The 20,987-nt window shown below is 32.2% G+C and overlaps 1 protein-coding gene across 1 annotated transcript in view; it reads left to right on the top strand.

Annotated features, from left to right (window-relative positions):
* The window catches only part of HSPA4L (heat shock protein family A (Hsp70) member 4 like), a 48,757-nt gene that overhangs the window by 6,621 nt on the left and 21,149 nt on the right, over positions 1-20,987 (top strand). Inside the window, exons 3-12 of the mRNA XM_010977662.3 lie at positions 4,899-4,956; positions 6,517-6,657; positions 9,427-9,549; positions 12,943-13,042; positions 13,403-13,536; positions 15,555-15,799; positions 15,997-16,073; positions 16,711-16,862; positions 17,312-17,418; positions 19,609-19,742. Of these exons, the coding sequence (XP_010975964.1) occupies positions 4,899-4,956; positions 6,517-6,657; positions 9,427-9,549; positions 12,943-13,042; positions 13,403-13,536; positions 15,555-15,799; positions 15,997-16,073; positions 16,711-16,862; positions 17,312-17,418; positions 19,609-19,742 (1,271 nt within the window). The remainder of the gene's footprint in view (positions 1-4,898; positions 4,957-6,516; positions 6,658-9,426; positions 9,550-12,942; positions 13,043-13,402; positions 13,537-15,554; positions 15,800-15,996; positions 16,074-16,710; positions 16,863-17,311; positions 17,419-19,608; positions 19,743-20,987) is intronic.

The raw sequence follows: 20,987 nt of genomic DNA, 5'->3' as shown, positions 1-20,987 counted from the left end.
TAGAAAGGAAATGGCAACAATAAGTCCTTTTGAGAACATTCCTCCCCCACCTCTTCTAGGGCAGTTTTTTTTCTGGATAGTTAAGTTTGAGAAATAATAACCAGATGTTTTCTTTACTGTAGAAAGTCTCAGATCCCTTAATTTTCTTTATAGGCATTGAAACATTTCTAAGAAAAGAATGTTACCCCCAATTTATTTGATCCTCTAAGGGATTATTTTGTACAGAACACTATTTTGGATGTGATGCCCTAGGCCAGTGGTTCTCAACACGAGATTTTGTTCCCTAGGACACATCTGACTATCCGAAGATATTTTTGGTTAACACACAGTGGGAGGGAGAAGGGAGGAGGGCTACTGGCATCTAGAAGGTAGAGTCCAGGGATGCTTCTAAAATCCTGTGGTGTACAGAATAGCCCAAATCTCCCAACAAAAATTTGGCCTAAAATGTCAGTAGTACAAAGGTTGATAAATCCTGCTCTATAGCCATCTTGGCAACCATAGTTGAAAGTAGTTGCTCAGCAGTTGACAGTTCGATTCAGAGCCAAATTGGCCCTGTCTGGAGCTGACCTCTTGATGTAAACCATTTGACTGTCTCTCATATCAATTCAGCTATTGTCTTCCTTAGCATCTACTGAATGATAGCAGAAGAGGCTATAAATAGTCGTTGTGATCTTATGGAACTGGCAAAGGAAAGCAGAAATTTTTTAAATAGGGCTATTTTAAAGTGGGAAGATCAAGAGGTTTTGAATCCTTAGTGGAGATTTATAAAGAAGCAAACAAATTTAGAGTGGTGACCTCTTAGGTGAGAAGTCTCATAGTGCTGTCAGTATGTTATTTTCTCCAACCTCACCATGCTTGGCCTTATAAAAACAGGCTTTATAAGAGAGAAAATAAATCTAAAATTTTAGGGGAAAATAACAAATAACAGCTTTCTTGAAGTAACATTCTGTCATTTGATTTTTATGCCCTTTACTAAAAGCGGTACAGAACATTTAGAAGTTTTGCTTGTTTGTTTAGAATTTTGTGTCATTCTCTGAAAATCTAGGACTACTACTACGGTGGCAACATCAGACTGGATGTTATAGATTTAAGCTGCATTGTAAAAATTTTTTTCCTTTTAGGTACAAAATGCAATTTCTAAATAGTAGTTGAAATAATCTGTTAAAAAGTGTAATATAATTGGATAATGTGATAGATATTTGGATAAACTGTTGAATATCCTTTTTATAAAAACTTTCATATCAACTTAATGTGTGGTATAATATATCTGTTTCCCTTGGTATTACTGAAAGTGAGGTAGAAGTTTTGAGAGAGGATAGGTGTTTAACTTATTTTGATTTTCCTGAGAATCCTTGGTAGATAATTTATTTAATGGCTGTGTCCTAGAATCTTTTTGAAAAAAAGCTGAAGAAAGGATTTTGAAGACCTTCAGTACGTGAGGAGAGTTTTCTGTGTGTTGAAACTGGGTATTTCCAAGCTGTAACATTAAGTTTTTTACACTTTAAAAGTTGTCTGCTTTTAATTTCAGAGAATATCTGATAATGGTAACTGTTTATCTTTCTTTGTGAAGTGATATAGGTGGAAGCATATTTCAATATTTATATGATTTAAATGATAGTTGAATTGGTCTTATTTGGATTTAAATGTTCTAACAAGTTACCCTTGAGAATCAACCTTGGAGTAAAATTTTCTGTGCCTTGAAGTGATGGTAGCCTCATACTGAAAACTTAAAAGTATTCAGAGAGGAATCTGAATAATGGAGTCGAGACCAAGACGGATTATAAACTAGGCTAAGAGATGGCAAATCAACATTTTCTCTGAGTTCTAGGATTGTACTCACATAGATTGCCATAATAGATATGCAGATATCCACTCTGGCAGAGACCATGTTGAATTCAAGGAGTTATTTGCAAGAGATGTTAAGATATCATCTGAACCACTGATTCTTACTGTATCCTTATTTTCCTGTTTTCACCAGATCACAATGAAAGAAAAGTAACTTCCATTTCCTCTTACATCTGTTCATCACATTTGACGTTTTAATTCTAAATATGTATCTGCTTGGATGTCTCAAAGGTAGCTTCATCTCAGCATATCCAAAATAGAACTTTTGCTGGTCTAGCCCCAAATGGGTCTCTCTCGCAGTGTTTCTGTCTCATTGCATGGTACCACTGTATACTCTCTTATGGAAACTAGAAACCTAGACATTATTCATGCTGCTTTCTATTATCTATTCCAGTACTATTCAATAAAAATAGGTATAATGTATGTGAGTGACATACATAATATTAAATGTTCTAGTAGTTACATAAAAAGATAAAAACAGGCAAAATTAATTTTAATATACTTGATTCAGTGCAGTATATTCAAAAACTTATTTCAACATGTAATCAGTATTTTAAAATTAATAAGATATTTTAACATTACTTTTTAAATTTTAAATCTTCAAAATCCAGAGTGTATTTCACACTTAAAGTAAGTACATCTTAATTCAGACTAGCCTCATTTCACGTGCTTTATACACATGAAACACACGTGTCTAGTGGCTGCCGTATTGCACAGTGAAGATCCAGTTCATCACCAAGCTCTTTGAGTTTAGCTTCTAAATATCTCTTAATTGCTTTTCCTTCTTTCTCAGCTGCCACTATCCTGGTAGAGATTATTGATAATTTCTAGCTCTCCTCCCATTACTCTAGTTAAAATGATCTCCACAGACACTCCCCTCTTGAATCTATCATTTACTCTTCCTTCAAGTGTCATCACTTTCTCAGGTAAGCCATTCCTGATCCCCCTCTTTTGGGTCAGTTCCTGCTGTTACCTTCTTTCATTGCACCATGTGTACCCTTTGTTGTACCACATTGTTTACCTTCTTTTGTGAGTCTTCAGCAGTGTAAGTTCCAGGAGAGCCAAAACTATGTATTTTTCCCTTGCTATTAATAATTCTAGTACCCAACAGAGTGCCAGACATCTAGTAGTTACTCAGCAGTCATCTGTTAAATCGACTAAATGGACTTACCTGCCTGCCTTCCCTGAAAAATCCAGTGTCCCCAGTGTAAGTGTCTTGTCAAGCCCTTGAAAAGCACTGTTCTGGGATCTTTCCTTTTCAGTCTGTATTATGTATAAGCATGAAGTGTTCTTTCCATTGTTCAAAAACCTTTAATGGACTCTCATAACCTACTTAAATATATTTCAAATTTATAATACGTCATTTTTGTGTAATCTGGCCCTAATACTATCTACAAAAATGTCCTATAAAACTAGCCAAGTTGTGTTCTTCCTTGTTTCCAAATTAGTGTACCCTTAGGAGCCATCTTCCCATTCATTCAGTAATTCATTCTTTGGCTGTGTACCAGATAATGATCTAGACCAGTGCTATCCAGTAGAACTTTCTATTCTACTATATATGTTTTATGTATTTTCTGTTTTCTGTATATCCACTAGCCATATGTAGCTGTTAAAGTACTTGAGAGTTGGTTGTTGAGCCCTTGAAATGTAACTAATGCTGAGGAACTGAATTTTTAATTTTAGTCAGTTTAAATTTTATTAGCCACATGGAGTTCACACTCTAGTGTGGAGATATAATCAGTAAAACAATAAATTGTATAAGATGGTGATACATTATGGAGAAAAATACAATTGCGTAAACAAATGTATGTGTTGGGGAGGAGCAAGAATGTTATTTATATAAAACAGTCAGAAAAGGTGTCTGATAAGCTGACATTTGAGCCAGAAACACGAGAGAGCTCAACCCACATGTTCCAGAAAGAGAGAACAGCGTGTACAAAGGCCCTGAGGTAGAAGTGTGCTTGCCCTGTTCTAGACATGACAGAGACCTGTGTGCCTAGATTGAAGTTGTAGGTTAGAGCAGCTAAGAAACAAACCATGAAGGGCTGTATTGACTGTTGGGAAGACTTAAGCTTTTATTTTGTAAGACAGGACAGACACCATTGGCGGGTTTTTAGCAGAAGAGTTTCAGGATCTTAGTCTTTAAGAGAATCACTTGGGCTGTCATATTGAGAATATGCCAGGAATGTCCTTTTCCACAAAACAGATACATATTAAGATGCATTCTCTTCTTTAAAGTCTTAATTCAGAAATTACATCTAATTCTACTTGATTTTTCTAAATCTTACTGTCTAGAAGTGATTATTCGTTTTCTGCTAGCATCGTTCATAATTTTATTTTGTATGTTGATTTTTTTTAATAGACTAAATTCTTCAAGGACAGTGATTGTAACTGGTATATATAATGCCTGTAGATATTTGGTGATTAAATGAATTATTACCTGTAATTATGATTGAAGCCATGGACAAACATTTTCTTGAATCAGCATAAAATGGTATTTTGATAAAAGTGTTACTCTTTGCTTGCTTTTATAAGCAGAATAAGATTTAAATACAGTAATTAAAACAGCAGTCATACTGTTCAAAGCATTTACCTATATTTACTCATTTAATCCTCACATGGCCCTATGAGTAGGTATTATTATCATTGCTCTCTTCCAGATGGGAAACTGAGGCAAATAACAGATAGGTAATTTCCATAAGGTTACTTAGCTGTTACGTGAGAGCCAGGATTTAGATCCAGGCAGTCTGGCCTTACTGAATACAGATAACTGTTTTAGAAAGTCATAGACCAGTAGAATTTGGAAAACAAATTTGGGACCAACGTAGTGTTGCTAACTATTAGCACATTTTTTAAAATTCTAACATGTATTCTGATCATTATTCCATTACTTAGAAGAGCTTGAAAATTATGTAAAACTCTGATTTCAGTAACCTATTTTTTAAAATAATACTCTATTAATCCTTCAAATTCATTTTTGTATTAAGAGAAGCAGAATAATAACACATTAATATAAAAATACCTTGGGAACAAACTTGTTTTTTCCTTTTTAGGGCCTGTATATCTTTGGGATCGAGAACGCGAGCCATTGGAAATGCAGCTAAGAGCCAGGTAAACTGTTACTGTGGATGTTTTGACTTATAGGAAGAATTAATACTGGTAACTAAGCTCCCATTTTATATATTTAAGAGTGAAAAAAGAGGAGGAGGAAGATGACATATCTAACATCTTTGTATTTTATTAGATGTATTTTGCTTTGGGTTGTAAAATATTTCTTGAATTTTATTTTTTAAAAAATTTTTAGTTGTGAAGCTTAGTTGTAAGGTTTTGGTTGTGAAGTTGTACTACCAAATGGCATCAGTTTTTCCTTGTATGGCCACTTCCTATGATGGATATCCTATGTAGGATATATGCCCTACCACAAGTGAGCAATGTCTTTGTAAAAGAAGGTGGGGAAAATGGAGAAACTGATTTCCAGAGTAATCCCATGTGGCTACTACTTTACATGGAATCTGTTTAAGTATTCATATTTCTAGGCTTCTGAAATTCTTTTGAGTAAAACATTCATATTTAAAAATGTTCCATGGTATAGATTCATTTTCCTTGGATTTTGTTTATTGTCATAAATCAAAAGCCCTCAAGACTTCTTTCTTTCTTTTTAATATATACCTGGGTCTTCTTTTCTTTATTAGAAAATAACTGTTTAATGGGCCTTTTTCCTCATGACTTTGTAGGAGTAATTTACTCATTAATCCAGGAATTTTTGCTTAAGATTTTTATCAAGATTGCCTCAAAGTTGGCCTATGTATGAATATGGTTCCCCCCCCCTTTTCCATTTTCATATTGCACATAAACAAATGTTGTTTGTGCCAAAAAGACCCCTTCACTAAAGTTTACATCTCATATTTTGGCTGATCTTCTAAGTGTATTGTAGACCTTCTAAGTTAGCAAACTAAGTTATTTTTCCTAAAGAGCTAGAGAGATCAACATGGTAATTCAGTATCCCTGTAGTTTTCATCTTATAATTGAAGATCAAAATCTGTTTGGCTTTAAAGGTTGCTAAGAGGACAATAACTGGACAATATTCTATAGTTTGAACTACATGTTCTAGGTAAAGAAAGAATTACTCTGCCAAAATACAAGCTATTTATAAATTAAAATACTTTAACTTAGCACCATGCTATATGGAAAGAGTTTTAATTTTCTTGCCTAGGAGCAATACTCAGCAATGGAAGCGACGTAGTACATGAGAAATTTCACGGAGAATAAGATAGTAAGAGTAAAAGAAAAACATGGTGATAAAAAATATAGTTTAAATAAAAACACAAATGAAAATTCAAAGAAAGAAATCAAAGATACTAATTTATTAGCACAAAAGTGTTGAGGAAAACCAAAGAGGTGAGTTGTAGATAGGTTTTCATTATATTATTTGAAAAGTTTTCAGTTTTGTTCTTTTTCGAAGACATCAATTTTGAATCTAACATTCCTAGGTTAGGTGGAGAGTTTGAGGGGCAATAATTTTACCATCAGTTTGAAACCAGAAAAATGATTGTGTGTGATTCTGAACTTCATTGTGTAGGATAAGTAGACTTGGTCATTCTCAAGTATTACCACAGTGTTGATTTTGCATTCATTAAGTAATTGATAAATAAAAGTGTTTACTGCCAACAGATAGTCACAAATGTAAGAAATACGATTCATGGTTTCAAAAAGCTTCATGGGCGATCATTTGATGATCCTATTGTGCAAACTGAAAGGATCAGGCTTCCCTATGAGCTTCAGAAGATGCCTAATGGAAGTGCAGGAGTTAAGGTAAGCTTATAGTACCAGAAAGGACATATATATTCAAACTAAAGAAACCAAATACGATAATATTGCCTATTTGTAATTTAACTCTTTTCCTCTGGATGCAGTACATACATGCCAAAATACAGGCAGTTTTTGTAGTATGCTTTAGTGAATGCCAAAAAAATCTAATTTAGAATAAGATTATCTTATTCTTATTATAAGATTATTACCTTTTTTAACTCTAAATACTTTTATTGTCTGGAAAAAAGGATTATTATTTGGAGAACTTTTAGAGGTGAACCATTTTTGAGGGATAAAGGCAGAGGCATGTGATTTAGAGAAATAGACCCAAAAAGTATGTTAATTGCTCTAATGAGTTTTCTCTGATTTAGAATCTTATATTAAGAAGTATTAAAGCAAACTCTTTTTCCAAGTAAGAGGTGGATTCTGGTTTTTTATTTCTACATCTTCAGGCAGAAAGTTGTAGATTAGTTAACAAAAACTAACAGAATACCCCAAAACACATAAGAGTTACCATATAACCCAGCAGTTCCACTCTTAGGTATATACACAAGAGAACTGAACTGTATGTGCACACAAAAATTTATTCAATAGTGTTCATAGTAGCATTATTCATTGATAGCTAGAAGGTAGAAGCAATGTAAGTGTCCATCAGCTGATGAGTAGATAAACAAAATATGGTATAGCTATCCAGTGGAATATATTATTTGGCCATAAAAAGAAGTGAAGTACTGATAATGTGCTATAACACGGATGAACCTTGAAAACATGCTAACTGGAAAGAAAAAAAAAGCCGGATATAAAAGGCCACATGTTGTTTGATTCCATTTATATGGATGTCCAGTATTGGGCAAATCAGTAGACACAGAAAGCAAATTTATGGTTGCTAGGAGTTAAGGGTAAGAGGGAAAAGGTCCCTTTACAACTACTACGGCTTTTTAGGGTGATGGAAATGTACAATTGATGTTAATCAATGTACAGCTTGACTATACTGAACACCACTGACTTGTACACTTCAGAAGTATAAACTTTATGCTATGTGAATTATATTTCAAAGGTAAAAATTTAATAGGTAACTTTAAATTTGATATATGTTTTAAGGCTGTTCACGTATTTCCATGTTTAGAAGAGGGTCTGACTACAGGATGGATGATGAGTTGTAGTAAGGAGACATGAGGCTGTTACAGTCGGTCAAAGAAGACACCATGAGAGGTTAAAGACAAGTTGAAAAATTGTGAATTAATATTTTAGGTGAAATTCTGGATCAAGGGTTGCTGACTCGATAGCTGGATAGGTTATGATAGCAATAAATGAGATAATAATATTCACATATCCTTTAGATCTGATAAGTTCTGGTTAATGACTACATGGTGCAGTTTTATTCTAAACTACTTAAATTATGTTGCTTTTATTCTTTAAAAGAAATTTAAAAATCATGCTTTGTAAGTAGTTTGAGAAAAACATTATTTTTAAAGAAAGTCAAAATCTAATTTTTAAGTAATAAAATTCTTATGCGGCGTAGTGAGTACATGTAAGCTAGTTAAAGAGGCTTTGAAAAGATGTCAATCCTGTGTTGACCTAAGTTTCTTCATCTTTTGAAGATTGAAAATCTTTAGCGTTTAACTCCTCAAGCACTTTATACATTTAGTTTTTTCAACATTTGTTTGAATATACTTTATTTCATCTAACTTTTATATTCTTAAAAAATACTGTATTGTTATGTCTTCTATAATCAGATTGACACATGGTATTTGTTCATTTTCCCTCATTTCAGTGTGCTTGCTTTCTTCTCACATTTAAAGACTAATTGCATGTAATACTTGGTTTTGAACTTGCAAATTAATTTGGAAACAAATAGATACCAATTTTAGGTCTGTTTCAGAGTAAATTTTACAAGATTATTTATATGTATTTATGTACCTATATACATACATACATTGTGATGCTTGAGAGAGAAGTTCCTTAAAGCTCTTCTAAAGTTTGGTGTTGTAGAATAAAACTATTCACTCCATTGGGGCTACAGAGGTAGAAAACATAGCTTTTTCTTCTGTAAATTAAATGTAGTTATTGGATGAGTTCTAAGTAAACTCTGTATTGCTTATAAATATTGTGGTTGTCATTATAAAAGAGTTTGATTGCTTGAACAAAGCACAGGCCCTTCAGTATTCCTTGGTCAAGAGGTGCTGTAAGGTTTTATTTTATGTGCTTAAATGCAGCCTAGTCTTAAACCTATGTATAAGATGAAGTGGTTATCTGGTCTAAAAATTTTTTTGAAATTTCATTATGCACCTCTAATGTTTAAGTCAAAGTTATCCCTAGAAACCTTGGAGTAGTACATATTAAAAAATTTTTTAAATAAGGAAATTTTCTCTTTTTCTGCTGATGTTCTCGTTTCCTTTTCACAAAACTGTATTACTCATGGTTTCATTTTAAATTCAGGAAGAGTTCTAACTTCCAAAAGAATGATTGTTTTTCCCCTTATTTGTTTACTTGGATAGTGAATGATAAAAATTGCTTTTGTGGGAGGTGGGGATCTGGAGCAGGTAAAAAAACACTTGAAAATAATTTGGTTATAATACTATGTGTAAGGCATTGGAACTTTAGAGATGAGACGTAATGATACTAAAGCAATCTTTTCGGTATATAAGTTAATTGAGCAAGGACTTTGCCTTTTTCACTGTTGTATATTGATCATATATAGAGTAGATGCTCATGGAATACTTGTTGGATGAATAAATGATTCCTAATAAGTATCTCCACTTTTGGCTTTAGGTGCGATACCTAGAAGAAGAGAGACCTTTTGCAATTGAGCAAGTTACTGGAATGCTGTTGGCCAAGCTTAAGGAAACTTCAGAAAATGCTTTGAAGAAACCAGTGGCTGACTGTGTGATTTCAGTACGTTTTACCTTAATAATGAATAATAATAATGAATACTGTTGAGTCTTTTCAGTGTATTAGTGTTACGTTGAAATATTTTTCTTCCCTTTTCTTTACTCTTTCTGCTCTTATCCAGTAAATAACCTAAATCTATTTTTACTTTTATATTAAGAAAATTATTTTATTTGGTGAAGTTCAGGGCTGTGTTTCCCATAAACTCAATTGTGATAATCAGTGAATCTTAAAAAAACTAATATATGTGATTAGTGACCTCTGTACCTGCCACTTATCGCAAGGAATCTGTCTAGGTAGCACTTAACTTCCGACCTCTAGGGACCTTGACATTTATGTCAGAGCTTGAAAATGCCCAGTTGGGAATTTGAGATTGTGTATATTCTGTATCATAAAGAAAAGATACTTTTTAAAAATGATAAACTAGATGTATTTAACATGTATACTTCTGGAAATTTTGACATATACATAAACCTGTGAAGCTATCATCATCACAGTCAACATAATAAACATATTAATCACTCCCCAAAATCCACTTGTACCTTTAAGATAAAAATTGTTTGTATAAAAGGTGAGCAGCATGGTACTTTGATACACATAGTGAAACAATCACTACAGTCAAGCTAATTAACATAGTTAACCTTTTTAGTGTATGTGTGGTGAGAGTAGCTGAGATCGCCTTTCTTAGCAAATTTCCAGTATATAATACAGTATTATTAACTGTGGTCATTGTGCTGTACATTAGATTTCTGGAACTTACTCATTCTACATAACTGAAACTTTAGTACCCTCTGACCACTGTCTCCCCATTTCCCCCACTTCCTGCTCCTGGTAACCAGCATTCTACTCTATCCTATGAACTCAACTTTTTTAGATTACATATATAGGTGAGATCAAATACTATGCAGTATTTTTCAAAAAGAAAAGATCTATCTTTTAAGAATTCTTAATAAAACATTTAATTATTTACGGTATCTTGTATCTTGAGATCCCATTCCATATTGATAACTAGTTTTTAAGTTATATGTTGTCACCTAAATGTGAATATATTCTTTTTTTATGTTTAATTACTAAAGTATCATCAGTTATAGTGTGTCAATTTCTGGTGTACAGCACGTCCCAGTCATGCATATACATACATATATTCCTTTTCATAGTGAATATATTCTTAATACTGTTAAACTTGACTCCTTAAGTTCAAAAGTCTCATGTCATCAGAAAAATAGAATCATATTATAAACTCATCAGTGAATTTAGTAATTAGAATTTGTTTGGTATATTTGAAATTTTTTAAGTGAGAGAAAAATATTAGAGCTTAGCCTTCTGTTTTCCAGCCACTTTGTAATAGTAAATAATAGAGTTTACCACTGTCCAGACACTGTTCTAGGCATTTAATGTGTATTGACCCATTTAATCATCAGAACCACTCTGTGAGGTAGGATATTAACCTCAGTTTCACAGATGAAAAGACTGAGGCATAGAGAAGTTAAATAACTTGTCTCAAATCAGCATACCTAATGAGTGGTAGAGCTAGAAATCAAACCTAGATAGTTCATTCCTGAGCCTGGGCTCATTACTCTTCCATCATACTGCCACTTGAAAGGGAATGTAAGAATGGTGCAAATTTTAAAACAATCTTAAATTCAAATCCATTCCTATTTATTTAGCTATACTTGATGTTACTTTCATGTCAGATGTTAGTGTCAAAATATAGCTTTATGAACTTCTTGGTGATTATTAACTGTAGTTAGCACAGTAGACCCATGTGAGCTGTACGAGGGGAAGGACTTTCTCTGTTTTATGCTCTGTCATATCCCTAATGACTAGAAAAGTACCTGGTTCATAAATGCTCATTGAATATTAAGTAAATAGTACATGATAGTTCAGATTTTTGTCAGAAGGATAATACCAAAATCAGGATAAACAAGCTTATCAGAATTCAAGTTCTTTTCCTGTTGTTATCTGTTAAATGAAATTTCTAAATTCAAAAAGCAGTAAGATTGGAGGAGACTACTTAAAATTGGAAGAGCCCCAAGTCATTTTGTACAGGATTATACTTAATTAGCTTTTTAGAAATCTGTCTGTAGACCAAGTGAAAGTGCTTCATAGTTTGATAGAACTATGTAAATCTTAATTATAAGTTTTAAATTATGAGTTTATTTTCTTCTACAAAAAGTGTAAAGTTTTTTTATTATTTGTAACATCAGCAAAATTATTTAAGTCAGTACATTTTTAAGGAATTTTACATGTTCTGATTCCTTCCACTGCCTATCACTTTAGTTCCTCCAGTTGTTTGAGTCATAATCTTTGAAGATAGCTCTTTCAAAAATAATTTTTGCCCAGTCCACAATTATGTCAGTCAATCCACAATTCTTTTAGGTGGGCTTCTTTGATCTCCAAAGGAATATGGACACACTTCAAAAATTTCCCACCTGTAATTTTAGGGATCCAGTTTACTCAAGCAGTTTATTTTAGGGCTCTAGTTAAATGTAGGAAGTACGCTGCTATTTTGGCAAATGATCTAAAATTATTATCCCTTCATCATTTCTAATATTGAAAAGCCTTCCTACATCCAATTTTTACTCATCAGCCTCCAAAAAAAAAAAAAAAGTTACAGGTCTCACCACCAGTGCAATAAAATTATGTGATAGAAGCAAAACCTGTGTTGTCATTATAGCCACTATTTCATTTTTTTAGTAGAAACATATTCTTTTTGGTGATTTATAAAAACACATGCTCATCATAAGTCCCCTGTAGTATAGTTCCCCCTCCCTTTGAAATACAACCATTGTAAAAACTTGGGATTGTATTTTTCTAGTAATGCGTACATATGCAAAAATGGAATCGTGCTGTGTGTGCCACCCTTTTTTAAATGTAGTAAAGATACTGTTCCATGACAATTCAGATCTATCTGATTCTAACATCTATATAGGATTCCATTATGTGAATATAACAATATATTTAACCAATCTAATTTTTCGCAGACTCTTGAGTTTTTAGTTTTTCATTATTAAAGATGAACAAGTGTGTATCTTTATAGACCAGACCAACACAAGGATTTAATTAACATATTTTTGAAATCCTACAGTATTATTCCATTTTATTAATTGCTTTAAATTTGTGTTCACAATGTAGGTCAAAATTTTATGATATAGAAATTGCCAGCCTTAAAAAAAACTAGTATTTTTTCCTAATTAGTTTAATTAAACCATCATAATTTACCTTAAGCTGTACGTAAGTTTTTTTTTAACATTTTTTATTGATTTATAATCATTTTACAATGTTGTGTCAAATGTACATAAGTTTTAGTGCAATTATTTTCATTTTTCAATTGGTGAAATATTTAAGTGAAATCTGTTACACTGAATAACACCCTTAATTATTGTTTTGAAATACCAGATTCCTAGCTTTTTCACTGATGCTGAGAGAAGATCTGTGATGGCTGCAGCCCAGGTTGCAGGTTTAAATTGTTTAAGGTTGATGAATGAAACCACTGCAGGTGAGCAGTTTGCAATTTGAAAATCACTGTGAGAAAAATATTTTTATAGTTTTTTTTAAGCTAATACAAAGCGTTTTTTAAACTCTTGTATGTACTAATTCTTATAAGCTTGTTTTGGAGTACAATATTTTGGCAGAGGTTAAACATGTCTTACTTTGGCTATTATAATCATTAATATTATAGAGTTATAGATGGGTAGAGAAAACTAAAAACATTAACGAAATTATGAAAAGTTAGTTTACTTTGAAACTAATAATTTTTATTACTCTACTATGAATTAAAATGTATCAGCGTGACTTATCTTTTGTTTTCCAAGTGATTGCTGTCCTGGAATAAACCTAACTCTTTGTTCTTACACAGTTGCACTAGCATATGGAATTTACAAACAAGATCTTCCCCCGTTAGATGAGAAACCAAGAAATGTAGTATTTATTGATATGGGCCATTCTGCCTACCAGGTCTCAGTTTGTGCTTTTAACAAAGGAAAACTTAAAGTAAGTAAATTATTTGCTGTATTTAATTTTAATGGTTAACAGCATATAAGACTACATAGAGAAATTGAATGCCTGGGTTTAAACACCTTGGCTCTGCCACTTAAAAACTTTGAGGACAAAATAAGTTAATGTATATAAGATGCTTGGAATGCCGTAAAGATATTATAATTTATTAGCTGACTTAATAACTCAATAAAAATAACTATCAGGGAGCATAAATTACATATTTATAAATATATATAGGCGACATTTTCTAAAATGATTCCCGTTGTGTTTAGAACCCTTTCTATCCAGGAGCCCCTTATCAAAATTCTCTACAATGTGGCACTATTTACTTTTGTTTATCTTCTTATAGCCTTTGTTTGGTTTTATATTCTTTTTTACCTTGATTATCTTATCCAGACTTACACGCTCACTCTCTCCATTTCTCACATGTGTAGAATTTGCTCAGAAGATTAAATGCTTTGGATTATCCAACACCTTTTAGAGCCTTTTGTATTGCAGTTTATATTATTACAATAACATTCTTCTAATCAGAAAATTAAAGGGAAATGACTCATAGTGAATGCAGGGTAATTTTTTGCAAATTGGTTTAATCCTTGGAAGTTAGTTTTGAATTTTAACTTAATTAAAACATTTTTCTTTCTTCCTTTTTAGTGACTACCTTGGAGTAGACCTATAATTTTTTAGATCACAGACCCCTTTGGAAGTTTGATAAAAGCTATGACCCTTCTCCCCAGAAGGATGCACATTTCCACTAGTCACATACCTACACAGTTTTGCATCTAATTTTAGGTAATACTGGACATCATGAGAAGTTTGTCCATGAATTTTCCATGCTAGACTGGGATGACACCCCCATCAGATTGTGCTCACATCCTACAGTGATGTTTACCACTATTCCACCACTTGTCCTTGGGAAAAAAAGCTGATGAACCATACCAACAATGGGATTCTCCTTTTTTAGCAGTGACTACTAAAAGTAGTCATTTTTGCCCTCTACCCTGGGAATTGAGACTAGATGTCTTGGTTGTGTTTTCCAGAGCTGTAGTGGTCTAGTGCTCTGACTTGTCTACTCCTCTTCCATTTGACTGTTAGTTGTGGTCTATTGCTCAACAAGTTTATTATATTGAATTCTTGTCTCACCTCATTTTTTTCTGTTTTCTTTTTTGGTCCCTTGTGTGCTTTTTTCTTCCTTCTATGTATTTACAAAAAATAGCCTGGCTTTTTCAGCCATAAGGAATGAAATGATGCTATTTGCAGCAACTTGGATGGACCTAGAGATTATCATATTAAGTGAAACAAGTCAGACAGAGAAAGACAAATATATGATATCACTTATATGTGGAACCTAAAAAAAGATACAAGTTTTAAAAAAATAGCCTGACTTTTGGGGCAAGGGTTGGGGGCACTAATTCCTGATTTTTAAATTGACAAATTGCAAAATACTTTAGATTTGATCTTTGAATTGGTTCTTCTTGGCTGTTTTGTTTTGGGTTACATATTTAGAACTGTTTCCTTGCTCTCTTTTTTTTTAAACTTTTAATTGAAGTATAAAATCAATGTTGTATTAGTTTCTGCATACAACATACTGATTCAGTTATACAAATATATATATTCTTTTTCACTATAGGTTATTACAAGCTATTGAATACGTTTCCTTGCTCTCTTAAACATGGTTTTTGGCCCACCTGTTCAGTGCTGTTGTACAACCATAGGATGTGAGATAATGAAGTTTTAGTCATTGTAACTGAATTATTTCAGAATTAGAATTATTCTTTTACTTCATGGTATATAGCTCTGTAACCTAAAGCAGATAATTCAGAGTGGATAAATATGTTGGCTAAAAATTAGTGATAGTTACTACAGGTGATTCCAAATTTGGCACCCCTGTGATTTTTGACAAGATTTGCGGTTTTGGTTTTATTTTCAATTTAAAAGGTATTTTTGTTTTTTGTTTGTTTTTCTGAAAGCATCTATATTTCTGAAAATTCAGTTCTCATTTTTCAATTAAACAGGTCTTGGCTACTACATTTGATCCATATTTGGGTGGCAGGAACTTTGATGAGGCTTTGGTAGACTACTTCTGTGATGAGTTCAGGACCAAATATAAGATAAATGTGAAAGAAAACTCTCGGGCCTTGTTGCGTTTATATCAGGAATGTGAAAAACTAAAGAAGCTAATGAGTGCAAATGCATCAGATCTTCCACTGAACATTGAATGTTTCATGAATGACCTTGATGTTTCTAGTAAAATGAACAGGTACTATGTATGTTTTCAGTTTGAAAAGTGTTTGCTTATTTTATAATATTTAAATCATGTCTGAATGTTTTCATTCTGTTATTTTAGAAGATATGCTCAATTTTTATATTTCAAAATAGTGAATTTTAATTGTTATTCTACAAGATATGCTCAATTTTATATCCCAGAGTAATGAATTTTATTTCATTTTCCCACAGGGCTCAATTTGAACAATTATGTGCTTCCCTCTTCGCCAGGGTTGAACCACCATTAAAAGCAGTAATGGAACAAGCTAGTAAGTGGAAGTTACTGAACTAACCATCAGAACTGTACCATGGTGTTATTTGAATGGGATGGGAAATGGTAAAAACAATGAAAACTTCATACGGTGTTTGAAGATTTGTATTTATTTTAGAGATTATAACTCATTCTTTATTCCATAACAACAGGGCACTAAAAATTGGAGCTTATGAGAACTCCTGACTTATACTGTTCACATCATAAAACTAATGCTGGTTATATTTGAAGGTGTCTATATGAAAGTTTTTGAAGATTCTAAGATGAAAAGTAGAAATGGGGACATGACTGCTTTTTCTTAAGGTTTTTGGTAATCAGTTAAAAATACCTTCTGTGGGGATTTGTGAGGTAAAAGTTTAAAAAAAATTGAAGGACTCTGAAGAGTGCCTTTAAAGCCCATGAAGTGCTTGTCCGTCCTTACTGTCACTTCATCATCTAGACCGAGTGACACACAGATAATTAATATCTATCAAATTTTGCCTTTTTCCAAAATTTGTTTCTATCTTCTTTCCATTTTACCTTGTTTTGAGCAAATTTTAAAAAGCCACTTTTAAAAGAATTAATTTCCAGGGTTTACTGTTCACATTTTTATAAAGATGATGTTATTTTTCTCAATTAAACATTTTGTTTTTCAGACTTACAACGTGAAGATGTAAGTAGCATAGAAATTGTAGGGGGAGCAACACGAATTCCTGCAGTGAAGGAACAAATCACTAAATTCTTTCTTAAAGACATAAGTACCACATTAAATGCTGATGAAGCTGTTGCAAGAGGATGTGCATTACAGGTATGATTATTAATCTTTCTTTCTTTTTTTTTTAGAATGTATATTTTGCCAGAAATATGATAGACCTAAAGGAATGTCTTAATAGTATCTGGTCCAACCACTCATCAGTAAGCTAAAATGAAATCGAAATTATTCCTGAAAAATAAGTGTGGTGTCTTACTTGTTTTTAAATTGTCATAGGGTAACATATCCATATTTGTACTGAGAGAACATTTATTCTATGAATTCTTGTAATTTCCTATTTAAAATTCTTTTTTTGAGATTTAATATTTTACATTAATTTTTGTAAGGTCACAGAAGGAGTACTCTGACATTTTAAATTTACTAGTTATTACCAAAAAAAAAAGTAACAATTTTATTATAAGAACTTTACTAAGCAGTTCAATCAGGGTAACCTAGGATGTGTTTGGTGTTTGTTGATTTAAATATGATATACATCTTATTTTCAGTGTGCGATTCTCTCACCAGCATTTAAAGTGCGTGAATTTTCCATAACAGACGTTGTTCCCTATTCAATCACACTAAGATGGAAGACCTCTTTTGAAGATGGAAATGGGTGAGTTACTTCTAAAGTCTTGGTTAGATCTTGTCATAAATAACCAATTTGAACCTGTTTTTCTAAATTAGAGGAATTTGCACTTCTTAAAATTGTCAAATACTTTTAAATAAAATTTTAGAAAAAAGAATATAAAAATGATATGTAATATGTAAGCCATGATGGCATACTTTTTATTAATATCTGATTATAAAAGTAAAACATTCTCGTTTTCAAAGAAAAATCACAGTACAGAAATATAAATACTTAAAAACCTGCATTTACCATGCCCCAACTCCCTTAGCCCACTTTGTAAGAGGTAACTATTGTTAACAGGTGGATGTATGTCCAGTCATTTTCTTTGACTATCCAAATAAAAGCACTTTTTAAATACTTACATGGTCATCTATGTACCTCCAGTACAACTTGCTTTTTTAAATACATGCCACCTTTCCATGTCAATAGACAGTAACTATTTTTTCAACAATTATATGTGCCATAATTTAACCAGTACACTGTGCAGTCATGTTTTTCCTGTTTCAAGCAGTGCTATTAGGAATATCTTTTTACACATCTCCTTTAGTTATGTTTGGTATATCTGTAAGGTAACTGTGTAGGAGTCAAAGTAAGCCAAAGGATTGGAGCATTATTGTAACTATTACTGCCAAATTATCCAGTAAAAAGACTATATATATTTATATTCCTATTAACATTGCATGACATAACCTATTTTAGTTCATTTTCCCCTATAAGTTTAACATTCTAATAGTTAAAAAAAAAGCACTTTGTTACTAAATTTGTATTTTTGACTATTGAGAGCTGCAATCTTTTCATGCTTTGACATTTATATTTCCTTTTCTGTGAACTGCTGGGATTTAATAGCCTACTTCCCTAAGAAAATGAAATTTGTATTTCAAGTATTATATTTGACTACTTTTCAGACATATAATTTGTATAATAAAATAAACTTGTATTTATGTTTTGAAGTTGCATTTAAAATTTTGTTCTGTGCTCTATACATCCACACCCCCAAGAAACTGAAATTATTGCACAAATTTCAAAAATACGGATTATCAGCCTGATTGGGAGGTTTTTGCTAGGCATCCTAAATGGCATGTGTTAATGTCAATTTTGAGGCAAGAAATATTCTTTAAAGTTAATTTGAATTAATTTGAATTAAAAGTATAAGTGATCCAGAAAAAAAAATTACAAGAAAACATATGGGAAGTTAAATATAAATAAAGTAAAAATATTCTAGTGACTATAATAAGAAAGTAGAAGGTAATGGGAGGTTCTTCAAAACTAGGATAAAGGAAAAGGTCCATAAAGGTGAGATTTTCAAACCTTGCATAATTAATATGACGATGGTATACATAATACTAAAGAATGCATTTATGGGCCACTATAAGCAACAGTTATAAATAATTTCTGTTACACTGTTGAAGGAATAGGAATTGCTATGTATAGTTTAAAAGCCTCCAGTACTAGAGAAGAGAAAATACTGTAAAAGACATTGTTACATCAACCGAAAAAATTGGAATATGGATTGTAAAGTATCAGTGTAAGTTTATAAAGTTGACAACTGTACTGTGGTTATGTTAGAGAATGTCCCTGTTAGGAAATACACATTGAAGGATTTAGAGGTAAAGGGATATCATGTATGTACCCTCAAGCTGATCAGAAGAAATTATACACATTCACAGAGTGTATGCACTGAAATGATGAAAGAAATGGGATAAAATAGTAGCAAATTTACATAAAGGTACACAGGTGTTCCTTACCCTGTTTTGATTTTTGTACCATTTTATGAATTTGAAATTATTTCCAAATAAAAGTATTTTTTTAAGGGAGCAAGAATACAAAGAGTTACATATAATAAGTATTTTGGAAACTAATGGATAGAATTTGATCCTCAAGATGTGAGCAAAAAAAAAAATATATATTTGCCTTAAAAATATACCTGTTTTCAGGTATTTTTTTTCTTTTTAGTAGGATTAGATTGTCTGTTACTATGACAGACATTCTAAAAACTTTCAGCCATAAACCTGTCAAAACGCATATTTACAGCAAAATCAGTAATTATTTTGCTTAATCTTTGTGCACAGAGGTCTTTACAGTTGTTGCTTATGAATTCAAAATGAGATGGATTCTGTAATTAGGTTCATAGGCAACTTTCTGTTTGTTTTTAACTGTTTTCCCACTCTATTTTAGGGAATGTGAAGTATTCTGTAAGAATCATCCTGCCCCATTCTCAAAAGTCATTACTTTCCATAAGAAGGAACCATTTGAACTAGATGCATTTTATACTAACTTACATGAAGTGCCTTATCCTGATCCAAGAATTGGTGAGAGAACTCCACAATTTTTTTTTTTTTTTTACAAATTTTAGCCTCTAATAAATATGTTAAGATTTGAATCAAGGAAACAAATTAACGTTTCAGCTAAGCTAGCACTGGGTTTTTAAAGAAGGATACTCATACTTTTTTCTAAATATGCACTTTTTAGTGCTTAGAGTTTCTGAGGTAACAGCAGCTTTGGATCTTTTTCAGTTCATTTTGACTTCTGTATTTAAAACGGACTGTAATTGGTCTGAAAGATTTGAGTGAGGGTTATTTTTATGGGAAAACTCTAATCAGTAAATTGAAATTGTGCTGCTGATTATTTATTTTCTGATTTTAAACTTATATTCATTGGCAACAACTAGAATAAGTATCACTGGATTAATAAGTGGAAATAGGAGACTGTACTACCCATTTTAGCTGAGTGTGATGTTTTTAGAAGATATAAAACAAAGTATGATTTTGTATCATTTAAAAGAGGAAGAATATTAAGTTCTGAAGTTTTCTAATTATTGACAGACTAAAAAGGGGACAACATAAATATTTAAATTATGTTATTTAAAGCAGTAATAGTAAGTTACTGAAAATGGTGTTCGTTTCCTAGGGCTTCTGTAACTAAGTACTACGAACTAGGTGGTTTCAACAACAGAAATGTACTGTCTCAGTTCTGGAGGCTAGAGGTTCAAAATCAAGGTGTTGGCAGGATTGGTTCCTTCTGAGGGCTGTGAGGGAAGGATCTATCACAGGTCTCAGTCCTTGGTTCATAGATGGCCATCTGTATATTCACATGACATTCTCCTTGGTATTGAAATAAGGATACCATGTTTTTGGATTAGAGCCTACCCTGATGACTGCATTTTAACTGGATTACCTTGTAAAGACTCTGTCTCCAACTAAGGTCACCTTCTGAGGTACTAAAGAGTAGAGTTTCAATATATGAATGGGGTGCGGGGGAAGGTGTTAAGAACTGAACTTATAAAAAAGGTCAACCGGATTTTTTTTACTATACAGTTTTTCTGCCCAGTATTCTCTCTCTACTATGGATAACATTATATATTTGAGACTTTTTTTTGAAAAATAAAACATCAGTAGATTTCTTAAAGTGAAAAATTAATGTGACCTCAGTAGGTAGTAGTGACTGGATAACTTAGCAATTTTGCTATAGGAAAAATCCAGAAAAAAGTTTTAAATTGCTTTATTTATGAATTACCAAATGATTATGAGTATCTATTTTGTTTTCAAACTCAGAAA

Source organism: Camelus dromedarius, chromosome 1 (genome assembly GCF_036321535.1).
Source record: "Camelus dromedarius isolate mCamDro1 chromosome 1, mCamDro1.pat, whole genome shotgun sequence".
Classification (NCBI taxonomy): domain Eukaryota; kingdom Metazoa; phylum Chordata; class Mammalia; order Artiodactyla; family Camelidae; genus Camelus; species Camelus dromedarius.
The sequence above is the reverse complement of the archived record's forward strand: the minus strand, read 5'-3'. Positions and strand labels throughout refer to the sequence as shown.